Source organism: Monodelphis domestica, chromosome 2, assembly GCF_027887165.1.
Source record: "Monodelphis domestica isolate mMonDom1 chromosome 2, mMonDom1.pri, whole genome shotgun sequence".
In the NCBI taxonomy this organism is placed as follows: Eukaryota; Metazoa; Chordata; class Mammalia; order Didelphimorphia; family Didelphidae; genus Monodelphis; species Monodelphis domestica.
In genome coordinates, this window is record NC_077228.1 from 492,863,972 (window position 1) to 492,884,065 (window position 20,094).

Here is a 20,094-nt window from a genome sequence, read left to right on the forward strand (position 1 = left end):
TCTTACTGACAGTTGTCCTCAGGAATTTTGAGCATCTCGGTTGAAAATCACTCTTCAGGGGGCAGCTGGGATAAGCAGAATCTCAAGAAAAGCCACAGGAGAGGGAATATCTGGATCTCTAGGTCCACCCCAGAATAAACACACAGAAAACCCTTTTGGCTCTTCTGGCTGCTAGGAAAAGCAACAGCCTCACTCCCCAACATTCTGGAATCTTTCTGCTCTCAAGAACTTCCTACTTCTGCCTCATAGGACTTCCTCCTGCTTTGCAGCAAAGAGCTAAATCCTGTATTCTTCCAACAGGGGCAATGAGGTGACTTAGTGGATTTAGAGACAGGAGGTCCTGCTTTCAAATGTGGCCTCAGACACTTCCTAGCTGTGACCCTGGGCAAGTCACTTAACCCCTATTGCCAGTTCTTGCTTAGAGTTGATATTAAGCTTTTAGTTATTAATTGATTGATTTAATTGGTGTTCTCTTAGAATGGATGTGAAGATAGAAAGCAATGATTTTTTAAAAAAAAGACTTATGTGATGGTAGAATATTACCAAACTTGAGACAAAAATTATTAAAGTCAAGGTATTACACAGAATGCCATGACTCAGTGGTATTCTAATGCCCTAGAACAGAGGTGTCAAACATGCAGGGGAAAACACTCCAAAATAAAATGTAATTAAGAAATATTTATCAAATAAAGATACAATTAAACAGAGATAATATTAATAGATAGTTTTCTAAGGCAATATGCAACCAGCAGGGGCCATATAAAATTTAGTGGGTCTCATTTCTTCTATTTGAGTTGACACCATTGTTCTAGAAAAGCTTTAGAAAAAAAACAAAGATCAAGGTCCTTATGTTCCCATGGACCTATCTCAAATGGACTTGGCCATATTTTGTTTCTAATTTTCTTGGCTATGATAATAGTTTTTAAAAGTGTGTTGCTGAGGAATGATCTTACAAGGAATCATGCCAACAAGGAATACAATACAAAGAATGTTAAGAACCCCTGGGTAGAAGAAACTATTGTAGGGCATGGGAGACAGTATTAGATTCAATCAACAAATATTTGTTGAGCACGTGGTACATGCAAGGCATTTTGCTAGGTGAAATGGAAATCTAAAGAAGACTACGGCTATTCCCTCTGGAGCACCCTTCTTGGGGCTTCTTCCTTCCCCAGAGGATGGTTAACACCCTTGGGTTCAAAGATACCCTATTTGTCTGAACTAGTAAAATGAAAGCTCATGAACTCCCACTGGTAAGCTTACCTTTAGTAATCAACCAGTAGACATAATTGCATAGCTGCAAATGGCCATGGCAAAAGTGGGTGGTGAGGACAAAGAAATCCTCTCCTCTTGCCCAGAATGACTCATTTTTAGAGGCTGAGTTCTTTCTTGGCTGCCACTTCCTACTTCTACTAACTGACATGCTTGGCAAGCTGCATTGTTCAAGGTGACCAAGTGCATGACTAGTCTACGACCATCAAATGATGCGCTGCCCCTCCTGTTCCATCATATTTCATAATGAAGTAGTAGGGTGCGAATACCTTATTAACACGTCAATACTTCCTCTTCTTTTTTACTTCCCTTTTTCCTTTCTATGATTTCATCCATCTTTATTTCAACACCTTGTTACATCCTGGGAGAAGGAAAATTATTTAGTTGGGGATTTACTTTCTACCTCATCCCTTGCATTGAAGAAGTGTACATTCTCTCAGGGAAGCTAGAATCTGTATGTAGATATGTATTATATGAAAGGGAAGGGGAAATAAATGTACTATATGCCATTCTAGCACTGAGAAGGAAAAGTTAGATTTGGTTCTAAAATCAGGAAATAAAAGCTGATAGGAAGGATGGGATGGAAATTGGACTTGAACCTTGAAGAGAGGTTACAATTTCAAGAAGCAGGAATGGGTATTCCAGGCTGTAGATCAGGACAAATGAACATTATAATAAGAGCCAACTCTTTACCTGCTTTGTAACTGTGAAGTCGTCAGATTGCCATGCTCTGGCCTCTCTGAGTTAATATGGACCACCACAGACGTTAAAAGTCAATAAAATGTTACCACCTACAACGCAAATGGAAGTCTAAGGCCATCTCATTAAAACTAGCTTTCTTGGCTACTTGCAGGGCTTTCTTTTGCTGAAGAGGCAATTCAGAGTCACCATATTTAGAACACACACAGGAAAGAATCATCTATAGAAGCATCCACTGGGTCATAGGTCTAGAGCTGGAAGGGTTCCTTAGAGGCCCTCTTGTCCAAATCCCTCATTTTCCAGATCAGTAAACTAAATCTCAGACAAATAGCTTGACCTGTCCAAAGTTCCCATGGACAATAAGGAGCAAAGACTGGACTTGGTTCCAGGTCCAATGACTCCAGGTTTGGGTTTTTTGCCCCCATTGATTGATCCTGCATCCAGAAATTAGCTTGCTAGTGTCAGAAGATCCCAGGGTATTAGGCAACTTTGGGAGAAATTAAATTCAGTTTTTGTAGCATAGTGTAAGGATACTTTTAGTGTTTTGATTTAAAATCTAAATAAGTGGTCGCCAGGGGAAATTCCCAAATATGAAAAATACCCAAGTCAGCTGGGGGTTATAGAGATTTTAATTAACAAAGAGAGAAGGAATTAAGGAAAAAAAGGGAGAGAGAGAGAGAGAGAGAGAGAGAGAGAGAGAGAGAGAGAGAGTGAGTTAATCTAAACTGCTCTGGTTCAGGCTAAGCCAAGCAGTAGTTAAAGGCCTTGGCCAAAGTGGCCTCCCTGAGCCTAAGGGAAAGAGGAGTCAGTCTTATTACTCACCACAAGACCGTCTCCAAGCAATCTCCAGTCCTCCACTGAAACTCCTGAACTGAGTTCAGAATCTAACTCAATTCAACTCTGCACTGAATTTCTCAACTGATGTTTTACCCCTTCCTTTTAAAGAAATTTTCTCTTATGTCACTTACCCTAAATTTTCATGTCTACCAATCACAGTAGACGCTTTTTTCCAGGACTGCCTATTCTTCTCATCTTCTTTGGTTCTCACCTTCTCTGGTTAGATTATATCTTCTGAGTACTTCACATCTCTTTGTTAAGCTTGCCTTTTGTAAGTTACTTGACCTTTTTGTGATTAATTTAACCTTTACAGGTACTTAACACCTTTTTGTATTAGATCTAAAAATAGACTTAGCTTAACATTCTAGCATTACTATAAGGTATGAGTTAGGGACTTTCATTGTTCAATCAGGAGTTTACAACTTTATCTTCCCTTAAGGCACTGTCTGAGTAGGGTGGAGTAATTTCCAAATTCCCAATACATTCCTGATTCTTGTTAGACCAAGTATCTCCATTGTTACAATAAGAGAATAGCTAAACCAAATCTTCTAAGGTAAAGTCTGAGTAGTTTTTAAGATTCACAATAGATACAGGCAGCCTTTCTTGATGTTCTCATTATTTATTTTATTTTTATTATTAAATATTTATATTATTTATTAACATCACATTTATTTTTCTGTTTGTTACATTAAAGTTCCCAATATTCCCCCCTCCTTCCCCTTCCTGAATCATTTGACAAAAAACAAGTATATATAAAACTGTCTTGCTTGCTTCTATTTATCAATTCTTTCTCTGGAGATATATATCTACAATCCCTTCTTCAAAAAATATTTCTGTTGTTGTATATAACATTCCCTTGGTTCTTCTCATTTCACCCATCATAATTTCATGTAGGTCTTTATGGTGTTTTTTTTTTTAACCCTGGCCTTCCATCTTAGAATCAATACCATGTATTGGTTCCAAGGAAGAAGAACAGTAAGGGTTAGGCAGTCAGGGTTAAGTGACTTGCCCAGGGTCACACAGCTAGGAAGTGTTTGAGATCATATCTGAACCTAAGACCTCCCCCATCTCTAAGCCTGGCTCTCTATCTTCTGAGCCACCTAGCTTCCCCAGAGTTCAGATCTTGTTTCCTGGCATCTACTGCCTTTGTGACTTTGGGTCCTCTCCTTGCTTTAGTTAATTTTCTAATACTATAAATACAGAAAAAGTGCCAACTTATACAACTTATACTGGTGAAGGAGTTTCTTTGCCTGGATATTTTTCTTAGTGAAATTTTTGGCCTAAATCCTCTCCCTATTGTGTACATACCTATCTACATACTTTTGTTCCAAAGTTCCTGAGGGCAGAGATGTGTTTTCATTCCCCTTGTATTAGTGTCTAGCATATAGAAAGTGTTTAAACTTTATGTTCTGAGGTAGCTATGTTCAGCGTATAGAGAGCCAAGTCTGGAAATGGGAGGTCCTGAGTTTAAATCTGGCCACTAGACATCTCCTAGCTAGGTGACCCTGGACAAGTCACTTAACCTGAATTGCCTAGCCTTTAACACTCTTTTTGCTTGGAACAAATAAACAGTATTGATTGAATAGAAGATAAGAGTTTTAAAAAACAAATTTTATGTTCAGGTTCAAAAATCTTTCTCTCTCACTCTCCCTCCTTCTCCCTCCGCTGGGACACACACACACACACACACACACACACACACACACACACACACACACACACACGATATAAACATGTATAATTAAAGGAAAACAAATTTCCCCCATTGTTCATTCCAGAAAAAAAAATCCCCAATTTGCACCCTGAATCCTTCACTTCTCCATGTGGAAGTAGGTAGCATGTTTCATCATGAGTCCTCTAGAATTGTGGTTGGTCTTTGTGTTGTTCAGAAATTAGTTTTTGTTTAATTTAAAAGTAAGTGCTTATTAAATGCCTACCCAGCTAAAATGACCCAGTCTTGTTTATATCTTTCTTCCAATTTCCTTTCACCTTGTAGATCAGCAGAAAATTTTGCAAATCCTTTTTGCTAAGTCTCCCACCCCTCATTTTTCCCCCTTCCCTTAGGGAGCATTAAGTTCCTTCCCAATCTTGCTGAGCAACTGAGATAGCCCTACTCTCCCGGCACCAGGGAAGAGAAACATGAGCTGTTAATAGAGTTAAAGTGCTTTCCCCCTACTTCCCCTGAGGAATCACTGGTACCTCTGTTAACTTGACATCCATCTGCATTGACCTTTCTGCCCTACTATTTATTGATCGACAATGGGTAAGTTGCAAGTTAGGGCAGAGATAGAAGCAGAGGAGCATCCAATAGGACTGCTTTCTACTCAGATTGACCATATGTTCCACAGTTAGTCATTCTCTGTACAGATTCGCCCAATCTATAATGTATAATCTAAGATGAAGTGAATGAGTGAGGTCATGTCTGGAAAACAAGAAAGCTACTGAGCTCCTTGGAGAAAGGTCTAATGGATAGTTTGGTTAAATGTCCATTAGAATATGGAGTTGTACAATTTTAGAGCTGGAAATGTCCATCAACTATCTCTATCCCATCATTCTACAGAGAGGGAAACTGAGGCCAACAGAGTTGAAATAACCTGAGGCTCCAAAGCTACTTAATGACTCTCTTTCCTTCTTATACTCAAATTATGATGTTCCTGATATTCATGATGGGGTAGATATTTATGTGACTCTTGCTTCTAGAGGCATTGCATTCCTGGAAACTGGGTTATTAAAACCTGATTATGGTAAAGTGATTATCTTGACTTTTTAATGCTATCTTTGTTTTATCATCACTCAAAATGAATGGAGGACGAAAGGAGCACGAAGCAAATCCTAAAAGTAGGAAAAAGATGATACCCACAAATTATAGAAGATGATTCAGTAGTCTCCTTACCATCAAGTCCATTTGTGTGATTTTATTGTCTTAAAAAAAACAACCACCAAATAAAGGAAGTGTTTGCATATATAGAGTAGAGAATGAATCGCTATTATTTATATCTTGTTTTTCCTTTTAAGTACAAAATAAATGCAATATGTAACTTTCAAAGCTATCCTCCTTGCTTGTGCTTCTTTCTCTTCTGTTTTATGCATTTAAAAATATGCTTCAATGTCTGCTTTTTCTTCCTTTTGTCTTTTTTGGATGGGAGCAATCCTCTTCTACCAGCTCTCTTCTCCCTCCCAAATTCTCTCTCTCTCCCCATTAAACACTTTTGTCAAACTAGTCAATCTTGTACACTCTCAGAAATTTTTTTTTTCAAGGAAAATGCCTAATAGGTGATTAAAGGAGATGAAAGGGAGCAGAGGGACTAGATGAGCCCCAAACTGTATAAACTCTGACTTGCTTCTAGGGCCATTGTTCTTACTATGTCCCTGGCCTAGTAATTTTGGTTAAAGAGAAATGATGTTGCTATCTTTTTTTTAAATTAAAAAAATTTTTTTTATAACAATTACATGTAAAAATAAATTTCTACACCAAGTTTTCCAAAATTTTATGATCAAAGTTGTCTCCTTCCTTTCCCTTCCCCTGCCTAGAGCTGGCAAGTGATTTAACCTGGGTTATAAATGCATTATCTTGCAAACATATTTCCATATTGTTCAAGAAATGAAGTTTTTAGACTGAGTATACTCTCACCTGGATTCCCAGCTTCAGCATGGTGCCAAAACTAATTATAGATATCTAGTTAGATATGGCTGTATGTTTGTCTTGTGTGTAGGTATGTGTGTGTGTGTGCATATGTGTCCATAAGAAAAATTTATGGGAGCAGCTGGGTAGCTCAGTGGATTGAGAGCCAGGCCTAGAGATGGGAGGTCCTAGGTTCAAATCTGGCCTCAGACACTTCCCAGCTGTGTGACCCTGGGTAAGTCACTTAACCCCCATTGCCTAGCCCTTACTGCTCTTCTGCCTTAGATCCAATACACAGTATTTATTCTAAGACAGAAGGTAAGTTTAAAAAAAAGAAAAAGAAGAAAAGTTTATTAATTTTTCTAGCTGAAGTGTTGGTGTACTATGGAAAATGGCACATGAATACACCAAGGGTAGAGTTGTCCAACTTTTGGAAAACACTTTGGAAGTACCCTAGAATAATAATGAGACTCTTTTGCCCATCTCTGCCAGTATTGGGGGACATATCACTGACGAGGCCACAGAGAGAAAGAAAGATCTCATATAAACCAATATTTTCCTAGCACCAATTTTTTGAAAGAAAACTGAAAACAAAGCACTTGCCCATTGTTTGAAGTGTGGTTGAATTTCTTGTGATGGAATATTTTAGCAGCATCAGAAACAGAAAAGAGGAAGAATTTAGAGAAACCCTGGGAATGAGAATAATGTGATATAGGTTCTAGAGAATGGAAAAACCACTGAAAGATAGCCAAACTCAGACCAGTGTAAAGATGAATTTTGATGCCAGAAAACTAATGCCATGTACCTCCATCTTCTTGGTAAGAGACGTGGTAGCTACAGATGGATAATGAAACACACAATCATAGACCTCATAAATGCATCAATTGTTTTGCTTAACTGTAAGACAGGGTTATAAGTTAGAAGGCAGGATTCTATTGGGGGTGGTGCTGGATGCTGTTAACAATATTAAAAAACATCCACAAAATAATTAATAAAATAAAATTTTGATTTTAATACATTTTTATAGATTTATAAATAACTGTATAAATAAGTATATTAATTTTATAAATCATAAATTATAATAAATTTAATTTTAATTTTAAAAAGTACTTTATGAACCACAGAGAAGTATTTAATCATTCATTTCTCCTTACAGGGATTATTTTTTGGAGGATGATGGAGAAATGGTGCCCAGAACAAGTCATGTAGCAGGTAAGATGGTTATAAGCACTTACTTCTCAGTTCATTATGCCCTGGTTGTCCATACTTTGACATCAGCAGCAGCATTCATATTAGTCCCTTAAGGTTTGCAAAGTGCTTTACAAATATCTCATATTATCCACAAAACAACTCCACCAAAGTAGATGCTATTGTTCTCATTTTACAAATGAGGAAATTGAGGCAGACAAAGGTTAATTGACTTACCCAGGGTCACACAGCTAACAAGCATTTGAAGCTGGATTTGCACCCTGGTCGTCCTGACTCCATACAATTCCAATACTCTATCCACTTAAATAGAGGGCTGATTTTTCACACCTCATAGGTGCCCAGGAAAGGTTTGTTAAATGTTAATAAATCTCATTCCTAGAATACTTTAAGGCCATAATGTACTTTTCTCACAACTATCCTGAGTTTCAATGCAACAAATAATGAGGACCTACTATGTTCCAGGGCACAGGTTTAGTGACTGGGGAAATAAAGCTGCTTTTACTAAAGTTATTGATTCATTCAGCTTTGAAATTTCAGTTTATCTGTCTTACTTCTTAAAGTTACAATAAATATTAAGGATTAAGGACTCTTAATCCCTTTACCCCTCTCTCTTTCTCTCAGTGAGTGCCCTGTTTCTGTTCAACCCCAGGGATTAGAGTAGAGCTCCTTGGTTGTGGTCACAATTCCTTTGGCTTCTGGCCTTTTGCATGCCTCTGGAGGTCCAGGGTTCTCTAGGTAGGGTTAGCTGTGATGCAGCTCTGAGCAGTACAATTCCAGGAGACTTTCTATGAATGTGTGTCCACCTCCCCTTTAGTAGATCTGCCCAGTGTGTGGCTCTGAAAATGGTAGCCTCTGTCCTGTTAGTGCTGGGGTGATTCAATGTATTCCAATGAGCCCTACACATCCCTTATGCCTCACGTCTTATTTTCCTTAGGGACAATCATAGTATAATTGGATTTTTTAAATGCCTGAGTCAAATTCTAGAAATGGAATCCTTCTTGCCTTTTAATTAGCCCCCTTAGCTCTCCCCTCTTCCTCAGTTCTACCCTTCTTCTCTGTTCTCATCTGAGCTAGCCTCCTTCCCCAATCCCTCCTGCCCATGTCAGTCTAGCAGCAGGTATTGCATTGATGATGAACAGGCTGCACTCCCTTCAGGGTGCTTCTTAAAATAGCTGCTGCATGTTCAAGCACGTTCTCTGTGGGAGTGATATTGGCTGTGTCACTTCAGGTAAGTCGCTTACCTTCCCTGGGCCCCTCTTCCTCATTTGTAAAGTAAGGGGATTGGACGAAATTATCTTTAAGATCGCTTCCAGCTCTCACATGCTATGATTCAGCTACAATGAGAACGACTGGCTAGCTTCCAAATTAAAAACCCATTCCCCACCTCCACTAGAACGCCTTCTGACTCCAGATCCTAGCATTTATTTCCCTCCCTAATCTGGCTCCAAACCACATTTATAGCCCTACCTCATACTACTCATTCTTGGTGTACTCTAGAGTCAACTTGACCTATCCCGCTCCCACTCTATCTTCTTCCACCTTCAAGATATCATTCATGCTGTCCGCCATTTTTGACATGGATGCTTCACCATTGCCACTTCTAATTGCCTTTTAATAAAGTCCCATCCCTTCAGGTTCCAGTGATATGAAGAACATGTCCCATGTCCCTTGGGTTCCAATTTGTCTAACCATTGCCATGGGATCCTTCTTCCTTCTCTCTCTTCTCCTATTTCTCCTAGGAAGTAATTGGGTGATACAGTGGGTAGAACATTGAATCTCTAGTCAGGAAGACCTGTTTTCATATCAAGTCTCTTAACCTCTCTTTGCCTCAGTTTCTTAATCTATAAAATGGGAATTTTACCTGCCTCACAAGGCTGATGCAAGGATCCAGTGAATTAACACATGTATAATACTTTACAAACCTTTAAGGGCTATATAAATGTTAATTGTTGTTATATTGCTATTATTCTCTTTCTGTGTATCCCACTGTTCCTTGTATTATAATTTCCCACAGAATTACAGAATCACGGAGTGTCAGTGTTAGAGGGATCTCAATGATCATTTAGTCCAATCCTTACTTAAGCTGAATCTCATTTAGAACATATTTGACAAATACTCTCATTCAGGCTTTGCTCAAAGATTTCCAGTGAAAGGAATCTCACTTCTTCTGGAAGCAGTCCATTCCAGTTTGGGATGCCTCTGATCACTGAATTTTCTCTTGCCTAAAGCCTGAATTTCCCTTTCTGTAATCTTTATCCAATTGCACTCAGGTCTTCCTGACTCCAGTTCCAAAATTCTATCCAATTAAATAGTTGACTGATAGTCTTCTCCTGGTACCAGGTTTCTTCACATATTGTAGGTGCTCAGGAAAGGCTTGTTAAATGTTAATAGAGATCATTTTTATAATGAACATATACGCTTTTGTATATACATCTTTTTCCCATTATAGTGTAAGATGCTTTGAGAGCAGGGCTTATCTCCTCCCTAGCTAGTTGTATATTACTAGCATCTAGCACAGCTACTTGCCTAATTATTTAGGAAGGACTATAGATGCTTAATAAGCCTTCTTTTAATTGAATTCTTTATTGAATTGAGCTCTATTGTTAGGCTACAACTTTATAGTTTGACTTATCCTGGTGGGAACCTGATCCCAAATTATTTACCATTCTTTGACTTAGACAAAATGATCTGAGGACAATGGTTTTAAAAGACTGTGTCTTTTTGTTGTATAGTTGAAAGATCACTCCCTAAGCCTATGCTCCAAAGAGATCAAAGGGGGTAAAAAAGATCTTATATTTACAAAAATATTTATAGCTCCCTTTTTTGTGATAGCAAAGAACTAAGGGAAACGAAGGGGGTGCCCATCAATTGGGGAAAGATTGAACAAGTTTTGATATATAACAAAATGCTTTCACACCATAAGAAATAAAGATGATTTAAGAGAAATCTATGAAGACTCATATGAACTGAAGCAGTGAAATGAGCAGAACCAGGAAAGCATTTTAAATCATAATAATGACATTGTAAAAATAAAGTACTTTGAAATTCTTAAGAACTCTGATCAACTCTGATCAACCACGATTGCACAAGACAAATGATAAAGAATGCTACCCACTTATTGACAGTCTAAATTTACAGAATGAGTCACACATTCTTAGACATGGCCATATGGGGATTCATTTTCTATTTTCTTTCTTGAGGGAGGGAGAAATTGGGAGGAAGAGAAAAGAAATTCTTACTCATTGCAATAAAATAAATAAAATGAAATTTACTTTTTAAATTAAAATTTTAAAAACACAAAGAAAACTGGCTCTGGAGTCAGAGGATCAGAGTTTAAATCCCCTCTCTGATAGTTAATTGTGCATGACTTCGGGTAAGTCATTTATCTTTTAGGGGTTCCAATTTTGTCATTTGCAAGAAGAAGGGGCTGAAGTTGATACCTGTTCTAGGTCAATGATCCACTGAGGATCTTGATGATACTGTCCAAAAGCAATATTGAAGAGCCTCTGAAGACTGGAAGAGATGAAGCTTACCATTTACTTAGAGCTATTTGCATGATATCTTAGGCTATCCCATGTTCTTGGTTCCAAATACTCTGATGCTTTAACGAGCTGGAGTTCTGCAGACACCAAAGGGGCAAAAAAATCAATATGGACACCAACCCCAAATTGCTATTAATCATCCCTTTTTTGGGGGGGTTCTTTTTTCTTGGCAGCTTTTCTCAGTGAAACTAAAGAACGGGGTCCCCCTATGCAATCGCACTCCTGGAGAAGTTTTGAGAAGGGTCCTTTTGGGCAGACACATTCCTTGAGGGCATTTGAAAAGGCCCCATTGGGACAAACACAAGCCCTCAGGGACTTTGAGAAGGTAAGTGGTATGGGGTGGCCATTGCTATTCCTAAAGGAGGTGGTGGTATAATAGGAGAGTAGCACTCATAAAATAACCCTGGGGATAAAATCACACAAGAATAATTGGGAGGTTTCCTATAATCCCAAATCTTCTGGCATATAGATCAAGAGTTATATGCTGGGTGAGTTCTTTTAAAAAAAAGGTTTCTTTTGCTAAACTCGGGCAGGATTCTGGGTTCTGGGTTCATTCCCAGGTTATCAGGGCACTGAGGAAAGGCATATTCTTAGCCTGTGCTAGGTTCAAGTTTAAGTTCACCCCAGAGGAGTAAAGTTATTTCATGCCTTAACCTCCTTAACATCCTCTCAGGAATCTCCCAAAGTAGCCTGAAACTCACAAGAGTCCAGAAATCACACTGTCCCTTGGGTGCGAAGCCAGCTTGGGCTAGGAGCAGATGTTCCCACCATAACTGTATGTCCCCTAATCTCTAGATTAATCACAATAATTAGCATTTTATACTGCTTTAAGTGCAAAGTTTGCTTTACATGTGTTACCGTGGCTGATCCTCACAACCAGCCTGGGAGGCAGAGGCAGCTATTAGCTCTGTTTTACAAATCTCTTTCTGGAAAATGCCCAACGGTCATGCTAAATGATGGTACCATCTTCCTGTATATAGATCCTGAGAGGTTTGGGATTCCCTGGATCCTACATTTGCAAATGATTCTCAATGAAACAGGGATGGCTTGGGTTTGGGTGGACCCACAGAGTCATGTGAATTACATTTGCCTAGGTCTCAGTTCACACCTTCCCCTGCTTGACATTCTTTGGGGGCCAAGAGTGTTTCTCTCTAAAAACACTAACCTTCTTTCTGTCCTTTTTGATAAGGGTTACTATGGTAACTGCACAAGGCCTCTGGGAATTTTTGAGTGGGTTTTAAAGACTAGAACTGCAGGATTCTGTAGATCTGTTAGATGGTGGTGGTGAGTCGTGAGCTTTGTGTTTTGGTGGTGGAGGATAAACTGTAGACTTTAACTACTAGAACTTAGAGTCCTGAACAGCTGGGTGGTGGTGGTGGGTGGCAAACTAGGAGCTTTGCCAATATGGTGGACCTGTTCTTCCTCTCTCCCTCTCAGCCTTTGAGATCTGATATAGTGTGAAGAGGGAGATTAGGGCTATGTAGAGTTGTTTAACAGTTGTATCTCAAAAACACACTGCTAGCTCTTTTGTTTCTCTTTTGGCAAAGAGATGTTTGGAAGTTTAGCACCCAGAGCACCCCTTCCCTCATACATGGAGTGCTGGGAGAGCTACCTAGAAAAGGCTCAAGGGATTCTGTAGATCCACATCTGTTTAAAACCAGTTTATGAGCCCCCATCAATGTGTCTGCTTTTCCTCTGGTCAACAAGAAGACCAAATTAGCACAAAAGAAAGGCATTTAATGAAATAGCATAAGAAAATGTGCAATAGGACCCCCACCCCCATCATAAACCTATCCCACAAATAATATATGTGCTATGTAAGTGGAGATTAAGCATATATTGGGATCATACCAGAGGGAGAACATGCAAAGGAACTAAGGCACACATATGGAAGGACATTTCACTTTTTTGACACTGAGAAGGGGGGAATCCATTGGTATCTTTTGGTGATCATCATTCTACTCTCATCAAAACTATTCCCAGGGAATATGTTATCTCTGTGTCTCCCCTAGGTATGTTGCTCCTCTGATCTTGTGGTGATTGCTGGGCACATGGTCTCAGCTGAGGGCTATTCTGGTGACCACTGGATAGGTAGTTTCTGCTGAACACAGAACAAATCTCTGTTAGAAATACCTATCCAGGTTATAGCTAGATAATCTTTGGTTTAATATGCAAATGGATGACAAGCTAAGAAATCAAAGTAATTATTCTTTATTCACCTAGCCCTAGTCTTTGCTTTTAGAATGCATGTCTGCAGCAAAGTCTTATTACCCTGATGTTATACTTTGTCTGTTGAAAAAGAATTTCAGTGTCTCTAGGAAGATCACAGAATGAAAAGTTTTGAAATTCACCTTGAACTCATGACAAGAAGAAATGAGGGAAGAGAAGAAAAAACATCTTTTTTTTCTTTTTCAAACCCTTCCCTTCCCTTTTAGAATTAATATTGTGTATTGGATCTTAGACAGAAGAGTGGTAAGGGCTAGGCAATGAGGGTTAAGTGACTTGACCAACATCATACAGTTAGAAAGTGTCTGAGGTCACATTTGAACTAGGATCTCCCATCTCTAAGCCTGGCTCTCAATCCATTGAGCCACCCACCCAGCAGCCCCCTGAATTGCAGGTTTTATACATTTCAACACCAACTGATGGAATTAATGCTTATTTGGTCTCATTTAAAGAGTTTGATGACTCTCTTCTGAGGAAAATGCTTTATTTTAAGAGATTATAGTAACAGAGTAGCTACTTTAGGAGGTAAGGAAGGTGGTGAGGAAAGGTAGAGACTGAGAGAGTAGAGTATCAAAGGTAAGAGAGTGTAAGGTAAGAGTAAAATGATAAAAGGTAAGAGAGAGAGTGTAGGAGTTTTCAGAAATAGTTTTTATTTTGATTAATGACTAAGGAAGGGGTCGTTTGTTTGGAAAGTCATTGCCCTGTGTCTCCAGGGAACTGATATTACTTTACCCAGGGTCCACTTTGGTCATGTGACTTTACCCATGGTTCCCTCTGTTTGCCCACGTGGGGGGAAGGGGAAGGCAGTAAATTGCAATGCAAATGGAATGCTAACCATACATTAAACACTCTGGAGCAACTTGAGGTTACTTTTGTTCCTTCTGAGCAGACTCTAAAGGAGAACAGTGAGTGTGGACACTTGTCATTCTTTGAACTAGTCCTGTGTGCCTGGGAAACTGAACCCCCTGTGCTTGCTGTCCAGAGACCCCAACCAAGGAATTAGGTTATATCTAAAGATTGATGAGAGGATTTTTCTCATGACTGTGGATCTAAGCAACTCCTATGTCTTTTATGAAACGGAGCTCCATTCTAATCAAAGAATTATTGTTTCGGTGTTCTTTTGATTGTGCACAGTAACTTGGCAGGATTTGTGGGACGTTTCAGTCCACATCACTAACTTCTGTTGAGGCGGGCTTGTTGTTCTTGGGTTGCTGCTTCTACAGCTTGACCCTCAATCAAAAACTTCAATTAGAGGGCCTATTTGAGTAGGTCATCCCAAAAGGGAGTGGGGTACAGCTACTGTAGGGAAAATGCCAATGAGTATGATGAAAATATACTAAGTGCATTTGAAAATATCCAATATGCATTCTGGATATGGCTAAAGCATGACCTCACATGCATAATGGATATCATCTTACTTGCCTTCTCAGTGAGTGAGGAACAGACTGAAGGGAGAATTTGGAACTCAGAACTGAAAAAATTATTGTTAAAAAATTAAAAATAAAATAACATACATGCTGGGATTATTGCTAGCACAGTAGGAAGGGAAAAATTGGATCGAGGTAATGGAAGCAAATCAGTTAGCAAACATTTGTTAAGTACTTACTGTGAGCTAGGCACTATGCTAAGTGTTGGGAATCCAAATACACTAGTAATAATAATAATAATAATAATGATAGCATTTAAATAGCATTTACTACGTACTTGCCTGGAGGCAGATCATGGAGAGAATTGCCTGGAGTTGTGAAGACCTGAGTTCAAATCTGACCTCAGATACTTACTATGTGATCCTGAGCAAGTAATTTACCATCTGGTTGCCTCAGTTTCCTCTTCTGTAAAATGATCCAGAGAAATAAATGACAAACCACTCCACTAGCATTGTCAAAAAAAACCCAAATGGGATCATAGAGAGTTAGACACAACTGAACAACATGTACTTACAAAGCATTATGCAAAGCGCTTGACACATATTAGAGTTTCCATTCTAACGTGAAGGTGGTAGAGGAAGTCTGGAGAGCACAGTCCTTAAATGAAAGTTCCAGAAGGAGAGGCTCAGGGGTAGAGGGTACTCCCTGTGTGAGAATTCCAAGGCTGGAGTGAGATTCAGGATGAATGGGTTTCTGGGACATGATAGAGGAAATCTGAAATGCAATTTAGAGAGAAAGGAGGTAGAAGCAAGGGAGGAGATTGGATCTGTGGGAAGAAAGGGGACCTGCTAAGAGATCTGTTCTATGGCATGATGAGTTTCAGGGCCCACCTAATACCAGTAGTTCCAGCAGAGAATATTGGAATTTCAGAGACACTCTTGTTCCTTCTCTTCCATATTTGCTGAACCGATTGACCTGAAATCCAGGGGGCCAAGACTCTGATTCCACAATTAAAACATAAAAGCCTTAAAATGTAAATGCTGATTAATGCATCTACTGAGTGCTTCATAATGAATTATAAATCAGTCAATCAATAAGTTAAAGTGTAAATGGTTCATGTGTGAGTCTCCCTGGCTTTGAGAGATGATGAAAAAAATGGAAAGATATTGGGTATCTGATAAAAGGGGTAGTCTTCATATTCATTGTTTCCTTTGGCAAAGTAATATCCAATCTCCTTTAGGTCATATGTAGGTCTAACTGATCAGGGACAAATGAAAGCTTTGCATAGATTCCCACCCTGGGAAGGGGGAGAGAAAATATAAATTCTAAAATACTAGAAAACAATTGTCAAAAAATTGTTTCTATGTATAGCTGGGGGAAAAAAGAGGAAAAAGAAAATATCCTGTGATCACTGGCAAAAATTAGTATTGAAAGGAGACTACAAGGGAGGTGTGGAGGAAGAGAAAAAGAATTAAGCCTTTGTTACCGACATTTGATGGTAGTACATATGGAAAGGGCAGGAGAAAGATATGCAGACCAACAGAGGTATCATAGTATTTGGAGAAACAAGAAAAACTTAAAATTTTTGAGTACAAGAGAAAGGTAATTTTTGTTGTTTGTCCTTCATTTTTGAAGAGGACTAATGACATCATGGGTGATATCTTGAACATGAATTGGATTTACTCTTCCAGAATCATCCAAGTGCGATTCAAGATTGACTCTAGACAATTCTAGATGACTGGCAATGGCCAGGAATACAGTGGATGAACTTGGCATCTCTGATTTCTGACCAAACTCTAAGAGTTCCACATTACCTGCTTTAGCTGCCTTCATGGCCATTGGAACAATTTTTTCTCATTTGTCCATTTCACCAGGGGAAGTCTTCAGATGCTTAGCATAGACATCCCTTTAACTCACCAATGGGTTTGAAACCTAGTAGTTACCCTTAACCTGGTTTAGTCCATCTGCCTAGATGGTTTTACTGGAGTGTGGCTCTTGCACATGCTATAGTTCCTTGGAGCCACAGGTGAGAGTTGGGGGAAAGGTCGACCCCAAATTGTAGATGAGCAGCCCCGAAAAGGGCTCAGCAAGCCCTCATGCCAGAGGTGCTAGTTCTTCTAGAACATTCCATATACCTCACACTAGAAAAAAGTAGTATAGTCTAGTAGAAAGAGTCCTAGAATTCCATTCAGGAGATAGCTTGCATTGGAGTCATGATCCTGGGAGATACTTATCTTCTTTATTACTTTATTTTATTTATTTATTTATTATATATTTATTTATTTAAAATATATATATATTTATTTATTACTTTATTACTTTATTATTCAGGGCAAATGTCTTTTCTCCTCTGGCCTTCAGTTTTCTCATAATATAATATAATCTCAATATATTTTTTATTTTATAAATAATTTTATAAATATATATAAATTTATATTATATATTATATATGTCATATATAATATATATTATATATATTCTATAAAATTTTATAAATATATATTTATATAAATATAAAAGGAGGGAACATAATTAGATGATTTCTATGGTCTCTTCCAGATCTAACATTCTGTGATTCTAAATCTAGTAACAGTTCAAGATAACAGGAGAAAAGATATGTTAAGGAAAGTAGTAAGTAACTAATCTATTGCCAAAGGAATGATTCAGGAAATGATGTCTATAGTTCAGGGGCAGATGAGCATACCATATATTGGAACCATCTCAAAGGGCTTCATAGAGAAGGAAAGATACAAGTTGTTTCTTAAAAACGGGTTGAAGGGGCTACTGGGTGGCTCATTAGATTGAAAGCCAGGTTTAGAGAGAGGAGGTCCTGGGTTCAAGTTTGACCTCAGATACTCCCTAACTGTATAGCCCTGGGCAAGTCACTTAACCCCAATTGCCTAGCCCTTACCCCTCTTCACAATTTTTATTCCAAAACACAATATTTATTCCAAGATAGAAGGTAAGGGAGAAAGAAAGAGAGAGAGAGAGAAACAGAGAGAGGGAGGAAGGAAGGAAGGAAGGAAGGAAGGAAGGAAGGAAGGAAGGAAGGAAGGAAGGAAGGAAGGAAGGAAGGAAGGAAGGAAGGAAGGAAGGAAGGAAGGAAAAGGAAGAGGAAGAGGGAAAGGGAAAGGGAAAGGGAAAGGGAAAGGGAAAGGGAAAGGGAAAGAAAGAAAGGAGGGAGGGAGGGCAGCTAGATGGTTCATTGGATAAAGAGCCAGGCCTGGAGATGGGAGGTCCTCAGTTCAAATATGGAGGTCCTTCGTTTAAATGTGGCCTTAAACATTTCCTGTGTGATCCTGGGCAAGTCACTTAACCCCAGTTACCTAACCCTTACAGTTCTTCTGCCTTGGAACTGATATTTAGTATTGATTCTAAGACAAAAGATAAATGTCTTTAAAAAATAAAAAAGGCAGAGAAAAAGGATTTAATTTTGGTAGATGGGAATAAGCCAAAATATGGATGTAGGAAAGCAAAAAATATGTTGTGAGATCTGTGAGTAGAATAATATTTTCAAATTGGGGGTGTGGGATGGTGAGTGGAGTTTGAGGGGAGATACACTCCAGGTATGACCACAGGATCATAATAATATTTACATAAAGTTTTAAAGATTGCAAAATGCTTTGCATCAGTAATCTTACATGAGTCTCACAGTATCCTTGCACTGTAGTTATTACAGTTCAGTCTCTTCAGGTTTTGTTATTGTTGTTGTTGAGTCATTTTCAGTCATTTCAGACTCTTTGAGATGCCATTTAGGGTTTTCTAAGAAAAGGTACTGGATTTGAATTTCCAGCCTTCCCAACTCCAGACCCAGCTCACAGTAGTTAAGTGACAAACCAAAGTTTGAGAAGCAGAATTTGAATCCAGGCCTTTCTCCAGCGACCTCTAGCAGTCAATCCATTGCTCCAGGCTGTCATCTCATTCATTGTAGACTCAGAAGTTTAAATTCAAAAGGACCTCAGAGGTCCTTGGAGGTAAAAGGGTTAAATTACTTGTCCACAGCCATACAGATAGCAGATAACAGAGCAAAGATTTAGACCCAAACCTCTGCCTCTAGATAACCTCCAAGCTCCCTTCCAGCTCAGAAATTCTGATGCCATGACTTTGGCTTCAGCAAAGGGTTCTGGCAAAGAAAGCTGGAGACCTTGAATGCCAGGCTAAGGAGCTACCACCCTCTCTTGTAGGCAGTAGGAAATCACTGGAAGTTTTGTGCATGAATAAATCATAGTTGAATGATGAGTAATCTGGCAGAGACATTCAGAACACATTTTAGAGGGAATAAATCTTTTTCAATAAAAATAAAGAAACCAGACATGGATAGAGAAGGGCATGAGGCAATCAAACTTAGGAATCAGGCAGCGTCTATGGGAATGGAAGAGAAGATACGCACGGAGACAAGAAGCACTTTGAAGAATCATCAGGGCTCAGTGCTTAGCTGGGGGTGGGGATCAGTGGGGGCGAAATAGAAGTCAAAGGTGACTCGTGCTTGTGTGCCCGAGAGGGTGACAGTATAATTAATACATATAAAGAAGTCAGGAGGGAAAGCTAACTGTGTGTGGTGGGAAATATGGGACTAGAGCTAGAGAAAAAGGTCAAGACTTCAGATTTAAGAATAATCCACATAAATGGGATAATGGAAACTCTAGGAGTAGCTCCCTGTGCCCTCTAGGATCAAATACATACACCTGTGTGGCATTTAAAATTCATCACACAACCTGGCCCCCACTTATTTTCCTTTCTGTTCTTTTTTTTTTTAAACCCTTTCTGTCTTTGAATCACTGCTGTGCACTAAGGCAGATGAGTGGTAAGGGCTAGGCAATGGAGGTTAAGTGACTTGCTCAGGGTCACACAGCTAGGAAGAATCTGAGGCAAGATTTGAATCCAGGAATTCCCATCTTTAAGCTTGGCTCTCAAGCTCCAAACTATTTTCCAGTTTCTTAGTCTGTCTGCCTGCCTGTCTCCCCACTTTCTCCCTCCCCACTTTCTCTGTAGTCAAATTGGCCTTCCTGTATGTCTTCACTCATAACAACCTATCTCCCACCTCTGCCTTTGTATAAACTATTTCCCAACTCCTAAAATATCCTCTCTTTTTTCCTCTTCATTGTGAAGTTTTCTCCAAAGCTCAGTTCAAATGTTGCCTCCTAAAAGAGACCTGTCTTGATTCTCTTCTCTTCCTTTCCCCTGCCCTTAGTTCCCCACTGTAGGGACTGTGTCATTTTTTTTTCTTTGTATCTCCAGAATATAGTAGATACTTAATAAATGCTTGTAGTTTGATTGGTAAGATCAGTAGGGAGAATGGAGAATAAAGAGCAGAGGGGTAAAG

At 39.0% G+C, this 20,094-nt stretch overlaps 1 protein-coding gene across 15 annotated transcripts in view; it reads left to right on the plus strand.

Moving 5' to 3' along the window:
- LOC100617812 (myomegalin) overlaps positions 1-20,094 on the plus strand; it is a 312,633-nt gene that overhangs the window by 70,222 nt on the left and 222,317 nt on the right. For all 15 annotated transcript variants that reach the window (XM_056819272.1, XM_007485320.3, XM_056819284.1 and 12 more), the window contains exons 2-3: positions 7,584-7,639; positions 11,352-11,503. In XM_056819272.1, coding sequence (XP_056675250.1) covers positions 7,584-7,639; positions 11,352-11,503 — 208 coding nt within the window. The remainder of the gene's footprint in view (positions 1-7,583; positions 7,640-11,351; positions 11,504-20,094) is intronic.